We start from the raw sequence: 17784 nt of genomic DNA on the forward strand, positions 1-17784 counted from the left end.
GGCGCTTCCTCAAGGAAGCGGCGAATCTGAAACCCCCAGTGGTCCATCGATTCCCCACCTGGGACCTACCCACGGTCCTCCAGGCATTGACGGAGGCACCATTCGAACCCTTGAGGGAAGTTTCCCTTCAGTTCCTGACCCTTAAGGTCATCTTCCTGGTTGCCATCACCTCAGCCAGGAGAGTATCTGAGATCAAAGCTGTCTCCAGCAGAGCAGATCTCTGTACCTTTCTAGAGAACTGGGTCATCCTCAGACTGGACCTCGCGTTCATGCCAAAGTCAATTCCCCTTTCCACAGGGCCCTAGAGATAGTTCTGCTGGATTTCTGTCCGCAGCCCTCCAGGGATAAAGAAAGATCTTGGCACAGGTTGGACGTCAGAAGAGCCTTGCGCATCTACCTGAAGCGCACAGCCCCCTTTAGGCGTTCGGAAGCCCTCTTCGTATCTTATCAGCCATCCACCCGAGGTGCCAAGGTTTCCACGGCCACCATTAGCAGGTGGATTAGAGCGGCCATCTCATAGGCCTACGGGGCACGAGGACTCCAAGTCCCAGAGGGCATCACAGCACACTCCACCAGAAGCGCGGCAACCTCAGCAGCCTGGTCCACCCAGGCACTCATAAAGGAGATTTGCAGGGCTGCCGCCTGGTCTTCTCCCTCACCTTTCATTAGGCATTACCAGCTAGATGCTTATGCCTCTGCGGAAGCAGCCTTCGACAGGAGGGTGTTGTGGGGAGTCCTTGACTCTCGAGGGGCTCAGGCCCATTGACTCCCTCCCAGGACATCTAGCTTTGGTATGTCCCATCTGTTACTCCTCCCACACCTCACTTCGGAAATTGGCAGTTGGTCTTACCTGAACTGCATGTTTAGAAGAAGGTGTGGGAGGAGTCACTCCCCCCCCCCGTGTTAGGGCGCTCTGCGCCAGGGGCCTGAGTTAGCTCAGTGGCAAGCAATGGCAGACAGGAAGGATGTGTGCTTGTGCTGTTCCTTTTTTGTCCTTTCCTTCCAGGTGCTCTGCTACGATCCATCGGTTAATCTGGGGAGGTCAGAAGGAGGAACGTAGGTGTGGCCTCAAAAGATTATCTCAGTCTCCTAGGCAAAAGCGCTGTGTTAATACCCATCTGGGACTCCTCCCACACCTTCTTCTAAACATGCAGTTCAGGTAAGACCAACCGCCAACTGAATGAAAGGAATTCATACTCGTGTTATTAAGAGAGATTTTGTTGGGACTAAGACTTTGCTTTTGCTTTCTAAGGAAACCTGGGTCAGAACAGATTCCTTCACATATCACAAGTGTGGGCCTCCACTACAGGCTATCCAGTAAATTGGAAACAATGGTTTCCTTTGTGTATTTCTGCAGTAATGGAATAGTATCCTGCATCTTGCATTTTGTTCCTTTAAAGTTGATGTAGTTTTTAACAAAAAGTGCTACTTGATGCGTGTGACCTTCTAAAGTATTAAATATTTCATCTGCATTGATACAGATGGGATAAAATAACAAAAAGTCTGTTCTCAAAATCTCTTTTTAATCAACTGAGCATTCCTAATCATATCCAGGACTGGAGAATAAGGATTGTATAATCCCATTAACTAAATGGGCAAAAGACCTACTTCATTTGTGGTTTTATGATGAAAAACTCAAGTAATTCCTATATCACAGCCATAACATTTATGGCCCATAAACTATTTTGTAGATATTGATTTGATGTACATTTTCAAACACTTTTATTTCAGGATTATGTATCTTCTAAGCAGGTTGTTTTACTGTTACTTGCAAGAAGAGTAATCTTTCTGCACCACAGTATTTGCTTTCTTAGCCTAGGAAAATCTCCATCAGAGGAGATCTATAGTGAAAAACGTAACAGTGTCTTTCCATGAATCTTTGACTAGCAGTAAAATTGATGCAAAATGACCTGGCTACATCTAGAGAAAAAGTTCAAGTTATAAATTTGTGGTTGAAACATTGGTTGGGCAGATTGGGGCTAAACTTAAAGCTACACGAGAGGAACAGAATTGGGCCCATCACAAATAAAATTATACTTCATGAAGCAGAAATAGAATTGAGGTTTCTTTCCAATAGTCATAAAGAGTTACCATTCGAACCTATTTAATAAGCTTGAATTAATGCAGAACTCTCACTTATTAGTGATAATGGAGATACTTCATTTATCAATATTTTAAAAGATATTCTTGAATTGTTGAGACAAAATTCACAGCCTGGTCTTTTAACATTTTTATTTTGTGTAAAAAAGGCAAATTTAGTGAATTATTTTCATCTTGTACACAAAGTTATATTCTTAATGCTTTTTCACATCCATGCTTGAAAATCTGCAGTCTGTTAAAAATGAAAGTAACATTAATTTCTTCAAAAGCAATTTTCACTGAGTTATGTACATTAGAGGTTTTTAAATGTTCCCATTTGACCACACAAATAACCAAGAAAAATAAAAGATTAAATTTATACAGATAGTGATCTATATATCAAATACATACAGAAATGATGTAAAAACCATTTTTTAACTTCAGCCTCAATCATTTTCCCAGAGGCAGAAGCTCATGCTTTTTTTCCCTTTTTTTATATAAATGGCTGAGATTTCACTTAAATATGAAAATTAAAAAAAATCAATTTAATCACAGTTTTAATCCCTTTCCAATAAAGGATTATTACCAATATATTAGCACCATAATACAAATATTGATGGGAGTAGGTGTTCACATCACATAAAAATGACAACAATAAAAACAAACACTGAAACCCGTGTTAGTATCAATAGAAAGTTGATAACTGCTTTTGTTTTCCTCTGATTCAGCAAGGAAATTTAAAGCGTGAAAAAGATGTAAAATTCTGAGCTGTACAAAGGAGCCCTTGCAATGTAATTTACCTTGCCTGTGGTGCCTTCTTATTTAAAAAGATCCTGCCTTGTGCCAAATACTGTATTATTAGCTGACCCACAGAAGAAGTACAAGTCTCAAACCAATATCCATTCAGCCCCTCCAACCTGATTCCATCCCAGTTCGTTGGTGGTAATTAGTTCACAGTAAACTGGAGGGTGTTCTTAGAACCAAATCACATTTAAAAAATGAATGCACCCAATGGTACTGAAAGCTTACAGTCATCTGGTTGCTGTGTTTAAGAGGCCACACGTAAGCATTACTCAGAATGAACACTGAAGAAAAACGACAAATGAAAACTAGTCTGGAAAAAGATGTCACCCAAGAGTTTCATGGAAAAAGAATCGATTTCAAGATTTGAAAAAAGTTTTCATTTAATTGGGTACATGTATCGATGTAGAAATGGGAGTATTAAAATCCTGAAAGATATCAGTACCTACATAAATATGTAAAATATCTCCAAAAATCAGAGAACCTGCACTATAGCAGTAATCAAGACCGTTCTCTCCCAAACATAATTACAGGTCGTCTAACATCTTGCAGAATTGCTGGCTAAACATCAGGTTCTCAGCTGATGTGGGGATTAAATGTGGTTGTGGGTTTTTCTAGGAGCTGCCATATTCAGAGGTAGAAGAGGGCATCTGTTCATCTGGACAAAGGCCATTCCAATGTAAGAGTGACAGAAATTAGTGAAATTCTCCAATCATAACATGCACAGGAATGGGGAAACACTACTGCACTTCATGATTTTATGCCAATCCTACAGATACAAAATACACACAATATGTGTCCACTAGGAATTGGTAGTTAACTGTGCCTAAATATATGTTCTTTTGGTTCAAGCTTGTTTGGATCGTATAACTAAACAATTTCTACATTAAGTCCAAGTTTTCATGCTGATCTCAAGCCAAAAGCCATAGTACAGACCTTATTCAGAATGCCTTTTTCACACTGAGTAATATTTTCTGATTTAAAAAAAATCAGAAGAACTTGATATATGTTATTCTGCAAGTCCTCAAGAGTCTCTGACAATGCAGATATTACACAGTGGCCTTTGCAAGCCACAACATTCATCCCATCAGTTCTGCATTATTACAGCTGAGCATGGCTGACAGAATTACGATCCGAGATGGGAAAAATTACGGATCACTCAGTTTTTGATGCAATTCCTTCTGGAACCTCATTTTGCTTTTGAAGGATTCTATCCTACAGGTAAATGGCCTGATGACATGGGCACTGGCCTAAAAAATACTGTGCTAAGGGATTGATGCCTGAATTATGATTTTAGAATTACTGTGATCCGGGAATCCTTATGTGTGCATGCATATGAGTGGCTGTGTGTGCACACCAGGATACACACAAACATGATACAGCTTTTTGCTCCCCTCCCCCAAGGGCAGCTCTTTTTTGTAGCATCATGAGCTGCTTTGTAAACCAGGGAAGTTTCAAAAACAGCTGTAATGGAGCACTTGTGAACGAGGGAGGGCAATATATTCCTAAAGGGAAAAAAGAAAGAAGGCAGATCAGCTAAGCCCAGATCGCCCCTTGTACTTCTAAGAATTATGAACATAATCTTTTTAGAGACATAACAATACAGTAAGTATGCAGTTTTCACTTATATTCACAATATTTGACACCCGATACTCAGTTTTTTAAATGTATACACAAAGCAGTTTTCAACAATGGCCCAGCTATGTAAAAGGAAAAGAAAAAGAAAAAAAGGAGTAGGAATTGTTTCATACAGTCCTATATTATACAGGAAAAAAATGTACTTCCAGAAGTTACTACAAAATTTTACACCATTATCCCCTCTTGCATAGAATGTGGTAAACCTTTGCATATCACAAATGGTATGTACCCAATAACAAAGATAAGAAAATAATCAAAATTGCTGGTTTTCAACTTTCTATGCGTTTAAAAATTTAAAACATTTATACGCCAAAAATTGTCTCTGGGGCTTGGAGAGTTGCTAGTCATAAAGCGTTAGATTTAAAGGGTGTAGATGTTAATCAATAGAATTATTTTTTTTCTAAACCCTACCCTTGAAACAAGAATCAGACAGACTGCTCTAAAGTCGACTTGCTATGACCCAGAAGCAATTACAGAATATAAGCAGTTAATTCCTGAGAGTTTAGTAAATGAACCTTACTGGTAAAAGCAAAACTCTGTGACATATATCATCCCGTCTGACACCAGAATGGAAATGTCAACATTTTAAGTTCTGTGAATGATGCCATCTGATAACTTCTATATAGATTTAACTATCCAGGAATAGTTTCCAAGAAATTCAGCATTCATGCCACACTAGTTATGACAAATTCAGCAGCCAAGAAAATACTGTGTTCAACGCAGGCTCCAAAGCAACTTGAGGCAAACTAGCTCCGTTTGCAACAATCAAGGTTCTTCCAAATGTGTAGGGAAGAATAATGCCGTCTTCAGGAGCTCACTGCTGCATCTTTTCAGGGTGTGTCTTCCATCAGGCTGGAAATCAAATGTGTTGCTGTTTCACTAGAAAAGGACCTTTCAGTTCCTTACACAAGAAAAAACAAAATGTCCCATAAACCAGTTGACATATGGAAGCTTTGCTGATCGTATCTCAGTACTTCAAAATATGAACAAGTAACAGCCCCAGTAACTTTAATGAAAACAGGACCGAAGCTTAATTCTCCAAAATCTTAAGCAGATTTGTCAATATGTCACTGTGCCAGGAGAAAACATTTTAATAGTCCATCCTTTCAATTTCTTTTCTTATGTTTCATCACCGTGTCTCATGATGTCACTGAGGAAAAGACAGGGCATGACTAGTGTAGCTTTTCAGTTCAGAAGCTCCCAGCTTGTACCAGAAGGTTCACAAACAATTCATTTGTGTTTTCAACTATTCTACCATCTCATCTTCCTCAAAGGGTTTCCTGCAATCCTGCTATAATTAAGCTTTTTAATTCTTACCAAAAAATTAGAGTATCTTTTTTAACAATCTGAACTTGAAAATATTACAAAAATTCTTTCAAAAGCTTCAAATACAACACACATGTCGATTTTTAATAAATTGAAAATTCTCCCCCCCCCCCACTAAAATAGTTTTCTTGTCCTCCAAAAATTCTGATTTGAAATCTTAACCGCAGTTAGCAAAGTGCCCTTAGTAGAAGCCATCAAACGGTAACATCTGAATGGGAACATCAGTCTTAAGGAAGTCTTGTTTTGTACCATCCTGTTCAGTTCAGATTTGCCCTTAGGGTTCTTGCTTGATGTACTGGCTGGCTGATCCATTGCTTTCCTGATCAGAAGCTCCTTGAAGAAAGCTGTATTCCTCTCCATCTATCAATTCCTCTTTCAGCTGCAGTGAAGATACTAAATATGAAAGAGGATGTTAAAATTGAAAATTGGCAGTGATATCGTTCTTTTCATTTCAGAAATGAAAATTCGGCAACATCCCAACTTTTGTTATTCCTGCACAGGAAAATACAGTGCTGCAAAGCAAAACTTTAGAATGAGAATATAGTAAAGAAAAGCATGGGCTGAAATTTGAAATATGTGAATTAAAAGAAGGAAATAAAAGGTTAAATATAAATGGGTAGATAGTGCTTACCCTGATTAAAAAGTATCTTGGTTTATGTCTTTTTCACTACAATCATAATATCTGTTAAAAAGTCAGTCTATAGATTGAAATGAAACCTGGTATTGTTAACAAAGCATCTTCTGTGAAACAAACTATGTAACTTAACAAAGAAAAACATTTTCTTCAGGGATCAGGATTTTAAGGAAATCCTGAAAGGTTGCAATTGGTTGATGAAGGCTGCTTGAATGGAATAAATATACAACACACACACACACACCCCTAAATATGATAAATTCATTATAGCTATGTGCACCTCCAAATTAAAATTTGCATCTTTTAAAATTTTTGACAGAAGCTTCCTTAGTTTTAAGAAACAAAGTCCTGCATATATATTAGCACAATATGGAAAAGCTAGGATATGACCCTTTTCTCAAAGCTTTTGTTTTTTATCTAAGATTTATAATGATCTGCGCATATAGATGAAAACTTTGTCTGCAAGAGCCAAGGTGGCGCAGTGGTTAAATGCAGCACTGCAGGCTACTGCTAGATCAGCAGGTCAGCGGTTCAAATCTCACCGGCTCAGGGTTGACTCAGCCTTCCATCCTTCCGAGGTGGGTAAAATGAGGACCCAGATTGTTGGGGGCAATAGGCTGACTCTCTGTAAACCGCTTAGAGAGGCCTGAAAGGCCTATGAAGCGGTATATAAGTCTACTGCTATTGCTATTGCTATTGCTATTGCTAATCTGAAATATACCAGTCCAGGTAAAGTTTTATTGACATAGAACTAAAGCAAAATACTTATAACTGGGCCAAAATGCTTATTCTCATAGACTACTTCCATGAGTTTAACTGAATAAGTAGAATGTTTTGACGGGAACCAACAACTTACAATACAATAGCAGAGTTGGAAGGGACCTTGGAGGTCTTCTAGTCCAAACCCCTGCCTAGGCAGGAAACCCTATACTGTTTCAGACAAATGGCTATTCAACATCTTCTTAAAGACTTCCAGTGTTGGGGCATTCACAACTTCTGGAGGGAAGTTGTTCCACTGATTAATTGTTCTGTCAGGAAATTTCTCCTCAGTTCTAAGTTGCTTCTCTCCTTAATTAGTTTCCACCCATTGCTTCTTGTTCTACCCTCAGGTGCCTTGAAGAATAGTTTGACTCCCTCTTCTTTGTGGCAACCCCTGAGATATTGGAACACTGCTATCATGTCTCCACTAGTCCTTCTTTTCATTAAACTAGACATACCCAGTTCCTGTAACCATTCTTCATGTTTTAGTCTCTCCTAATCATCTTTGTTGCTTTTCTCTGCACTCTTTCTAGAGTCTCCACATCTTTTCTACATCGTGGCAACCAAAACTGAATGCAGTATTCCAAGTGTGGCCTTACCAAAGCATTATAAAATGGTATTAACACTTCACATGATCTTGATTCTAATCCCCCTGTTTATGTAGTCTAGAACTGTGTTGGCTTTTTAGCAGCTGCAGCACACTCTGCTGGCTCATATTTAAATGATTGTCCACTTGGACTCCAAGATCCCTCTCACAGTTACTACTATTGAGGAAGGTACCACCTATACTGTACCTGTGCATTTCGTTTTTCTTGCCTAAATGTAGAACCTTATTCTTTTCACCATTGAATTTCATTTTATTAGATAATGCCCAATGTTCAAGTTTGTCAAGATCCTTCTATATCTTAAGCCTGTCTTCTGAAGTGTTGGCTATTCCTGCCAGCTTTGTGCCATCTGCAAATTTGATGACTTCCCCATTTATTCCCTCATCCAAATCATTGATGAAGATGTTGAAGAGTACTGGGCCTAAAACAGAGCCTTGGGGTACTCCACTGCATACTTCCCTCCATGTAGTTGCAGTTCCATTGAGAACTACACATTGAGTGTGGTATTGAGTACTTGAGTTTCTTTAACATTGTATCATATTTTTACAGATTTGAAAATTACCATTCTAGTTGTCACACATTATTCATTTTTTGGCAAAACAATCCCACCTTCTTTAATTTTCTTCTTATTTTGCTTCCCATACCTTTTTAAATGGGACTTTCTGCCTTACAGTGGAATGGCTAACACTGAATTATAATGTACAAGTCACAGTTTCCATTCATACAAAGTAGAATGTCTTCTTTCTTACATACAAAAACTTACGCCCCAAAATTGGACCTAAAATTCTTGTTTCTCACTCTCTTGACTAACTTGAATAGTTGCCATCCCCAGTCTGGCAGAAACACAGACTGATTAAGCAAAACCACTATTGGAATAACCACAGCCGAGGTGATTCAAGAGAATCTTTGATTTTGATTTATATTTCTTTCTTATGAAAAGGTGGCTAAGGCACTTCAATGTTCAGCCTTTCTAAATTAAAATATGTTAAAGCATTTTTAAAAGATCTCCTTTTCTCCCATTTACTTCCAGTTTCCAAAACCATATTTCATTCTAATTCTGGAGGAGCAACTCCAGAGCCACAAAGAGTGGCTTGTGGGATTGCCAAAGACTGGTGGAATTGGAGAAAATTAGGATTTCATCCTCTTCCTTCACAGCCAGCGGAGCTTTGCTAAACCCAAATCTGGATCAACAGACTGGCTACCTCTTCATGAGTGCAGGGTTTAAAAGAAGCCCATATAAATATTTAAAGAACTCTTCAATATTGTGTATATGTGTGACATATTTCAAGAAAGCTTTATCACATTTGTTTAAATTATAGACAGAATTAAGTCGGCAATGTTTTGACAGTACTACAGCCAAGTTGTGAATATTCAAGGAACAAACACCAAAGGTATTCAATGACAACTGTACCTCAATGAAATCATTTACTTTAAATATGTATTACTAATTTTTAATCAGTTTCTCATAACATATTAATACATGCATAGATACTGACCACACAACTGCTTTTTGAGGTAAGCAATATTATGGAGTAAAGAAATAAAACTAAAAAGCTAAAAAAATAAGCATCAGGTAAAAACTAATGACTTAATTTACCTGCCCTTGGTTTCTTTCTCACAGTGGAATGTCTTAACAATTGTTCATTCAATTTTTTTTGTCAAACATCAACATAGGCTTTGATACATTAATTTTCAGATTTATATTCCCCAATGCATTTAGGTTCTTAATGACTATTTTCTGCATAACATATGTACTTTTACGTCCTCAATCAATACTTCTCTGGGTCCTCTGTTTACCCACCTCGGAAGGATGGAAGGTTGAATCAACTTTGTGAGATTTAAACTGCAGCTAGCAGTCAGATGAAGTAGCCTGCAGTGCTGCATTCTAACCACTGTGCCACCTCGGCTCTTATTCTTATCTCTTCACTCTATATACTGTACTTTCACTGCAATTTGTTCCAATGATCCTAAACATCCAAATAATGGCTTGCAGTCATTTAATCAACCTTGTTTCCTCCGGTAATTTTCTTAAGGTTTCATTACTGCACAACCACATTTCCTTTGCTATATATATGTTATTGTAGTTAATAGGTGATAACATACCATAAAGCAAAATTAAATAAGACTTGATTAAAAGGTAAATGTAAAGGTTCCTCTCACACATATGTGCTAGTCGTTCCTGACTCTAAGGGGCGGTGCTCATCTCTGTTACAAAGCCGAAGAGCCAGCGCTGTCCAAAGACGTCTCTGTGGTCATTTGGCCGGCATGACTAAACACTGAAGGCGCACGGAACACTGTTACCTTCCGACCAAAGGTGGTCCGTATTTTTCTACTTGCATTTTTACATGCTTTCGAACTGCTAGGTTGGCAGAAGCTGGGACAAGTAACAGGAGTTCACTCCATTACACAGTGCTAGGGATTCAAACCGCTGAACTGCCAACCTTTCTGATGGATAAGCTCAGTGTCTTAGCCACTGAGCCACTGCGTTCCAACTAGAATAGTAGACTTAAACGATAGCAGAGAAAAAGTAGAAACCTGGTTTTTGCATCTTATCTGCAAGACGACAGTTCTATTTTTGAGATCTGAGCCTTTGAATTCAATAATTTGGTCATGATTTCATTATAAATGGGACAGTGGAGGATATAATGAATAATGTCCTCCACCTGACCGACAACACTAGGATAGAGAAATCTCCCTTTGAGCTATGCCAAGATATAGTCTTTAGCAAAGGAATGTTGCTTCTTGGAAAGCACTTATTATATTAACCAGGTTTTAGGAGAGGTGTCTGTATTTTTTATAGTGATGGTACCAAGATAAAAACATGGACAATTATACCACAATGACATCTTTATTGGCATTTCTTTCACACAGCCCATATCAAATATTTTCTCTGTTCCAAGAACTAAGTTCTCCCAAAGGTTGCAAGAAATACATTTGTAGATGGGTGACATACGTTTGGTCCCAATCATAAGTTTGGCAAGGAAGGACTCTTGAAGGCTTTCTGGTTTTTTTATAGAGGTAGTCCTCAACTTACAGGCATTGTATGTTTCAAAGATACAATGGCCTGGGAAAAAGTGATTTATGACCTTCACACTTATGTCCATTGCGCCATCCCCCAGCCATATGTTTGCAATTCGGGAACCTGGTAACCAGCTTGCATTTATGACCAGTTGCAGCAGTTTGCAATCTTTCCAGCCTTTCCTACAAGCAATGTAAATTGGGGAGGCTGGATTTGCTTAACAACTGTGGAAATAATGGTTGCAACAGGTCTGGTCACATAATGATTTGCTTTACACCACCAACTTGTGATGGACATTCTGTCCCAATTGTAATGGTAAGTTGAGGACTATCTGTAGTGACCCAACAATGCAAGGATGTATTCTAATGGCAATGGAAGGTGGCCCTCTCTTTCTTAAATAAGCAGTTAGGTGCCCTGGGAAGACCTAAGGTCTTTATGAGGTTGTCTTGGACCGTTCCTGTCAAGGTACTGAGGATTTAATAGCTGCCAGCTGATGAAAGGTTGTAAGCTGTAATCAGCAAGGCTGTTGCAATGAGGCTGATTCATTGCATCTATGGTATAACCCTTTTAAGACTCTGATGGTAGGATCCACACAAGTCATTTACTATTTTAAGAGGAGCCTATATGTAGGTGGTCATTAGAGAGGAGTTTCTCTCTCTCAGCATGTATTCAGTTCTCTCCTTGTGTCTGTAGTGAATGGTAAGGGAATTTATCTCTGCATGTATATGTCTGTATATATTTGTAGATAAACCACGGTTAATTGTATTAAGGCTCTGTGTCCTATGTTTTTGCTCCTGGGTTTATCCCATAATACTAGTCAAGCTGCCAAAACTCTGACAGTTCCCCAAATGGCCAATAATTTTCTCTCTTGTGTTCATACGAATAGTTATGCTTAAACCAACTAAATATTTTTTCTAAGCAGATACCAATTATCATTCTAATTCTTTCTTAAACCTCCAAATGTCCAAATCATTTTTTTCTCTGCAAATGTATTTATTTATTCAATTAGTCTGCAGATATTCTCAGTCATCCAGCTCATGGTTGTTCCAAAGGTGCTTTTTCAGGAGGCAACTGGACTTTGTTACTTCTTTTGAGGACTTTTTGCTTCTCATCCAAGAGCTGAAGAAGCTTCTTGGATGAGAAGCGAAATGTCCTCAAAAGAAAAAACAAGAAAGTCCAGTTGTCTCCTGAAAAAAGCACCTTTGGATCATTTATTCAATTAGTATAGCTGCCTATCTCAACCAAGTGGATCTGGATGGCTTACATTTCCACCCATCCATTTATATCACCTAACACAGCAGCAGTCCCCAATCTTTTGGGCACCAGGGACTAGTTCGATGAAAGAGTTTTCCGTGGACCGGAAGTGTGCTGCTTACACCCTGTGGATGGCTTTGCTTGTTTGCACGGCCAAGTTTCTGATATGCTGTGGCCCAGTGCCACTCCATCAACTGGGAGTTGGAGACCCCTGACCTAACATAATTTTTTTTGTCCTAGTACAAACTACTGTAATCCCTCTTTGAGGGAGATGGGCAGTTCAAAAAATGTGAAAAATAAATAAACACGACATTGCCATCTTTCATTCGGAGGTAACATTCAACTATCACCAGCCTAGAAAATCCTACTTTTGTTTGCCTTCACAACAAACTAGATCACACCATATCACCTTGTCTTGACATATGTTATAGATTAATGGTTCTCAACCTTTTCTTCACCATGGACCACCTTTAGATAACTTTTATGGCCATAGACCATTAATACTTAAGATTTAAATCATAACATTTCTTCAAGCCCAGGGATCCGTGACCACAGGTTGAGAAACACTGTTATAGAACTTTTATTCATAATTAAACAGATTTCAGTTCTGTCCTTATTATTCAATTCTACCCAAGATTAGACCAATTTCTTTTATACCTATTATACCCTTCCCTTTCTCTTCCTTTCATAGAAAGATAAGGTAAGGTAAGGTAAAGGTTTCCCTTGCACGTATGTCATTCCCGACTCTAGGGGGCGGTGCTCATCTCCGTTTCAAAGCCGAAGAGCCAGCGCTGTCCGAAGACGTCTCCGTGGTTATGTGGCTGGCATGGCTAAATGTCGAAGGCACATGGAACGCTGTTACCTTCCCACCAAAGGTGGTTCCTATTTTTTTTACTTGCATTTTTACATGCTTTCGAACTGCTAGGTTGGCAGAAGCTGGGACAAGTAACAGGAGATCACTCCGTTACGTGGCGCTAGGGATTTGAATCGCCAAACTGCCGACCTCTGACCTTTGATTGACAAGCTCAGCGTCTTAGCCACTGAGCCACCGCTTCCCTCTATAGAAAGGCGTTGTGACTCAGCAGATGTCTGCTGTGAGTCTTTTCGGGATACAAGATTCATTATGCAGCTGGGGCTTGTTAGAGGCAGGTTTGGAGATAAAAGGACGATGCTGCCACGCCCTAGTCGCAGGAGTCAACGTTCCTTCGTGCGTACAACATTGCTTGATACACTTGGATAAGTGCTTTGGTGTTTCCTGTAACCCTGATTCAAGGCTACACTGGAGAAGTGCATTGCTTGTAAGAGTTGTTTTGTTTTTCATTCCGTTATCGAGTCAGAGACTGTATTTATGTTATTTTTGGGCTCGAAGCCAGTTTGAACTGAGAACTGATAAAGTTCCTTTTAAGTTTATTTGTCTTGCCGTTTGTTAAGAGCCGTGAAGGGGGGACAGAACAGATTGACTCCTGCCTGACAAGCCTTAATCTCAGTAATTATGGAACAGTTAATGGCTGAAAATAGATTAATGGCACAGCAAATCGCAATGTTGTCGGATCAAATTCAACAGTTGCAGAGAGCTGCAACCCCCCCCCCCCATTAAGGAGGAAGTGCCCAGTAGCCATGCCAGATAAATATAATGGGAGTCTGGCTATGTTTGCCGCGTTTCTGGGACAATGCCAGCTGTTTATTAGCCTGAGAGCGGAGGACTTTCCCACTGACCGGATGAAGGTGGGATTCATTATCAGCTTGCTCTCAGGCACAACTGCCCGTTGGGCCATCCCCTTGTTAGTTCAGCAGAGCCCTTTGTTGGATGACTTCCAGGGCTTCTGCCAGTATTTCAAACGGATGTTTGAAGATCTGATCAAGGGAGAACCAGCTGCCAGAAGTTTGAAATCACTGCAGCAGGGAAGTGGTTCATTGCAGGATTATGTGTCTGAATTCAGGCTACGTAGCCAGGATTCCACATGGAATGAACCAGCTCTAATGGACACGTTCCAGGATGGATTGTCTGAGGCCTTGCAGGATGAACTGGCGAGGGTGGACAGGCCACCAACATTCGACGCTTTGGTCCACCTGTGCCTCCAGATAGACGCCCGGCTGCAGAGGCGAAAGCCTCGCCGTGTATTCCAGGAGACCACCAGCATGCCGGTTCAGCAAGGGACTGCAGTGGACTGGGAGGAGCCCATGGAGTTGGGTGCTGTCAGACCTCGAGTGTCACGGACAGAGATGGACAGACGACGTGCGGAGGGATTGTGTTTTTACTGTGGGGATCTTGGATACTTGGCAGGGAGCTGCCCCAAGAAGAACAGAAGGGTTGTGCGGACTGCAGCCGTCCCTCAGCAACGCACGATCAAGTCGGACAACCAGCACATTGGTGTGGCCGTGTTACCCCATTCGCACAAGATAGCGTGCGTTCGGGGGTGTGTGGAGTCCCAGGGTGGATGCCCTGCTGAGTAAAGTAAAGAATTCCGACCCTGCGAACTCGCTTCCACCTCGGCCTGTTCTACCTGTTGCATCCGGCGCTGCTGTTTGTCATTCCGTGAGCATGCAGGCTCTGGTATGGGATGCGGAGCGGGGTGACGACTGGGTGGAGCGACAAAAGGCGGAAGTGGGCCCGGCGTCCCCATGGACTTTGGCAGGGGATCTTTTGAAGTGTCGGGGCCAGCTCTATGTTCCCACAGGGCACATCCGTCGACGGGTGCTTGCGCAGATTCATTGCGTGTCTGCATCAAGACATTGGGGGTTTGTTCGGACGTTGCGCCTGGCTTCCCGTCAATTTTGGTGGCCCCATCTGAAAAATGACGCACGGAGGTGCGTGAAGTCATGTGCCCAGTGTCATTGGGCCAGGTCTACAAAGAGAACTCCGCTGAGATTCCAGCTGTTGTCGACTCCGGTCCCCGCAACACTGGACTTTGTCTCTAGGTTCCCAGTGGGGGAGCTCAAATGCTTCCGTTTCTCCGCCCTTCTTAGTCTGGCGTCAGGAACAAACTGCCTTGAATCCTCCCCACTACTCCATGCCTCAGGCTCCTCCTGGTGGCCAACAGCCTTTCTGGTCCCTGCTCTGAGTCTGAACCCTGCCCAGGGTCCTCCACATCTTCCCTGGCAGACTCATATGGTTCCTCGCTATCCGGGTCCATCAACAGTTCAACCACATCCTGCTGGGCCACAACACTATCCCTCACCACGGGGCCCTTCCCCTGGGTCTGAGGCTCAGGGTACGGCCTTGAGGGATATCGTGCATGGTAGGCCCGCACCAAAGAGGGAGCATGTATGTCCGTCGCATCGGCCCAAGTCCCCCTCTCTGATCCATTGTCCTTCCAGTCAACCAAGACTGGAATCATCCCTTTAGCCATCTCGAGTCTCACACAGTGACGGCTGGGGCAGAGACGGTTGGCGGAGAGGACAAGCCAACCTCTCAGGGATCAGGAGTGAGCGATGGAACACAGGATGCACTCACATTGAGCGTGGCAGGGTCAGGCAATAGACCACCAGGTCGATGACGGTCTCCACCAGGAATGGCCCAAGATCCCAGTGGTCCAACTTCTTAGTTGGCCGGTGGGACAGAAGATGCCGCGTGGACTGCCACACGCGATCCCCCCAAAGCCAACTCCGGCACCCCACACTGAGACCTATCCGCCACCCTCTTGTAGTCCTCCTTAGCTTGCTTCAGATAGTGCCGCACCACTTGGTGGACCGCCTTGAGCTCCGAGAGGAAGTCATGTGCTGCGGGGACCAGGGACTTGACTGGGGTAAGAGGGAAAAAACGAGGATGATACCTGACGTTAGCCATGAAGGGCGTCATCCGTTTGGAGGTATGCTGCAAGTTGTTAAACGCAAACTCTGCCACGGCCAGGTACTCCGCCCAGTTGTTCTGCTGCTGATTCACGAAGCAGCGCAGGTACTGCTCCAAGATCCCAATCACCTTCTCCGTTCTCCCGTCGGTTTCGGGATGGTGCAAACAAACCTGGACGTCCAGAGCTTCCATCAGCCCTTTCCAGAACTGGGCCGTGGATTGTGTCCCACGGTCCAACATGACCCGATCGGGTAGGCCGTGCAGCCCGAAGACATGCTGGATGAACATGCAGGCAGTGGTGGGGGCTGTCGGCAATCTCCGACATGGGAGGAAATGTACCATCTTTGTGAGCATGTCCACCACCATGAGGACCGTGGTAAACCCCAAAGACGGAGGTAGTTCCGTCAGAAAGTCCATGGACATGGCTCCCCAGGGTCTGTCCGGGGTTGGCAATGGCTGAAGCAGGCCTGGAGGAGCTCCCGTCGCTGACTTAGCCTGCCAACACTGTACACAATAGGTGACGTACATCTGTACGTCATGTCACAAGTGGGGCCACCAGAAAGTACGGGAGACCAGGTTCAAAGTCTTGAAAAGGCCAAAATGTCCCACCGCCAGATTGTCATGACACTGGGAGAGAATAAGTCCCCAGAGGGGCCCCGTGGGCACATAGAGCCGGTACCTCAAAAGTTCATCGTCAAAGGTCCACGGGGAGACCAGTCCTACCACTGCCCTCCATCGCTCCACCCACTCGCACTGCTGTGTATCCCGTACCTGAGACCGTAAGTCCATGGGCTCGTGAACTGCATGAAGGATTCAACGGGCAAAACTGTCCAGGGTAGAAGCGAGTCTGCAGTGTCAGAGTACTCCGGTTTCCGGGACAGGGTATCTGCCCTTTGATTTTGCGCACTCGGGATGTAGGTCACTCTGAAGTTGAACCAGGCAAAGAACAGAGACCACCGGATCTGGCGCTGGTTCAACTTGCACACCATTGTCAGGAACTCTAGATTCCTATGGTCCGTCCGGACCTCGACTTGATGCCTGGCCCCTTCCAGGTGATGCCTCCAGGCCTCAAATGCCACCTTAATGTCCAGTAACTCCTTCTCCCAGATGGTGTAATTGCACTCGGAAGGATTGAATTTCCACGAGAAGAAAGCGCAAGAGAAAAGGGTGCCGCCAGGGGCATGAGCCTGCAGTAACACCGCACCCACCGCGATGTAAGATGCACCCGCCTCCTCCACAAACGGACGATGGGGATCAGGGTGCTTCAGGATCGGCTCCTTCGAGAAGGCATGCTTCCAAGATCATGAGCAGTCTGGTGGCTATTTCCTCCTTAATGGGGTCCTCATACATGAGTCTGAGGTGCTTGCAAAAACCCCTGAAATCGTCCAGCAAAGGGCTAGCCTGGAACAACAAAGGAGTAGCCCAACGAGCTGGGGAGCCTGAGAGCAAGCTGATAATGAATCCCACCTGAACCCGGACAGTGGGAAAGTCTTCTGCTTTCAGACTGATAAAAGAGTTGGCATTGTCCCAAGAAAGCTGGAAACATGGCTTGGATACCGTCAAACTTGTCAGGCACAGCAACCAGACATTTCCTTCCTCGACTCCTTTGGCTGAAGGCCCAGACAAGACTCACATGCAAGACTAGTTGGCAGCAACCCAAAATCCAACAGGCACACATACAAGACAGACAGAGTATTCCAATATTGTTTCAAACAGTTGTGTCTTGCAAATGACCCCTCCCAACTTCTTCACTTATATACTTTCTTGGGAGGGGCCAAGCCACAACCATCTGGGCTCAATTATCATCTCTGAGTCTGCCTCCGGAGCTGCTGCTTCCATTTCTCCGCCCTTCTTAGTCTGGCGTCAGGAACAAACTGCC

The 17784-nt window shown here is 42.8% G+C and overlaps 1 protein-coding gene across 2 annotated transcripts in view; it reads right to left on the bottom strand.

Annotated features, from left to right (window-relative positions):
* Positions 1-2217: 2217 nt before the first annotated feature.
* MBTD1 (mbt domain containing 1) overlaps positions 2218-17784 on the bottom strand; it is a 56094-nt gene continuing 40527 nt past the window's right edge. For both annotated transcript variants that reach the window (XM_014063687.2, XM_014063686.2), the window contains exon 16: positions 2218-6237. In XM_014063687.2, coding sequence (XP_013919162.1) covers positions 6119-6237 — 119 coding nt within the window. In that variant the 3' untranslated portion in view covers positions 2218-6118. The remainder of the gene's footprint in view (positions 6238-17784) is intronic.

The sequence above is a fragment of the Thamnophis sirtalis genome, unplaced genomic scaffold (genome assembly GCF_051295495.1).
Source record: "Thamnophis sirtalis isolate CommonGarterSnake01/CBP01778 unplaced genomic scaffold, rThaSir2_p1.2 scaffold_3, whole genome shotgun sequence".
NCBI classification, from domain to species: Eukaryota; Metazoa; Chordata; class Lepidosauria; order Squamata; family Natricidae; genus Thamnophis; species Thamnophis sirtalis.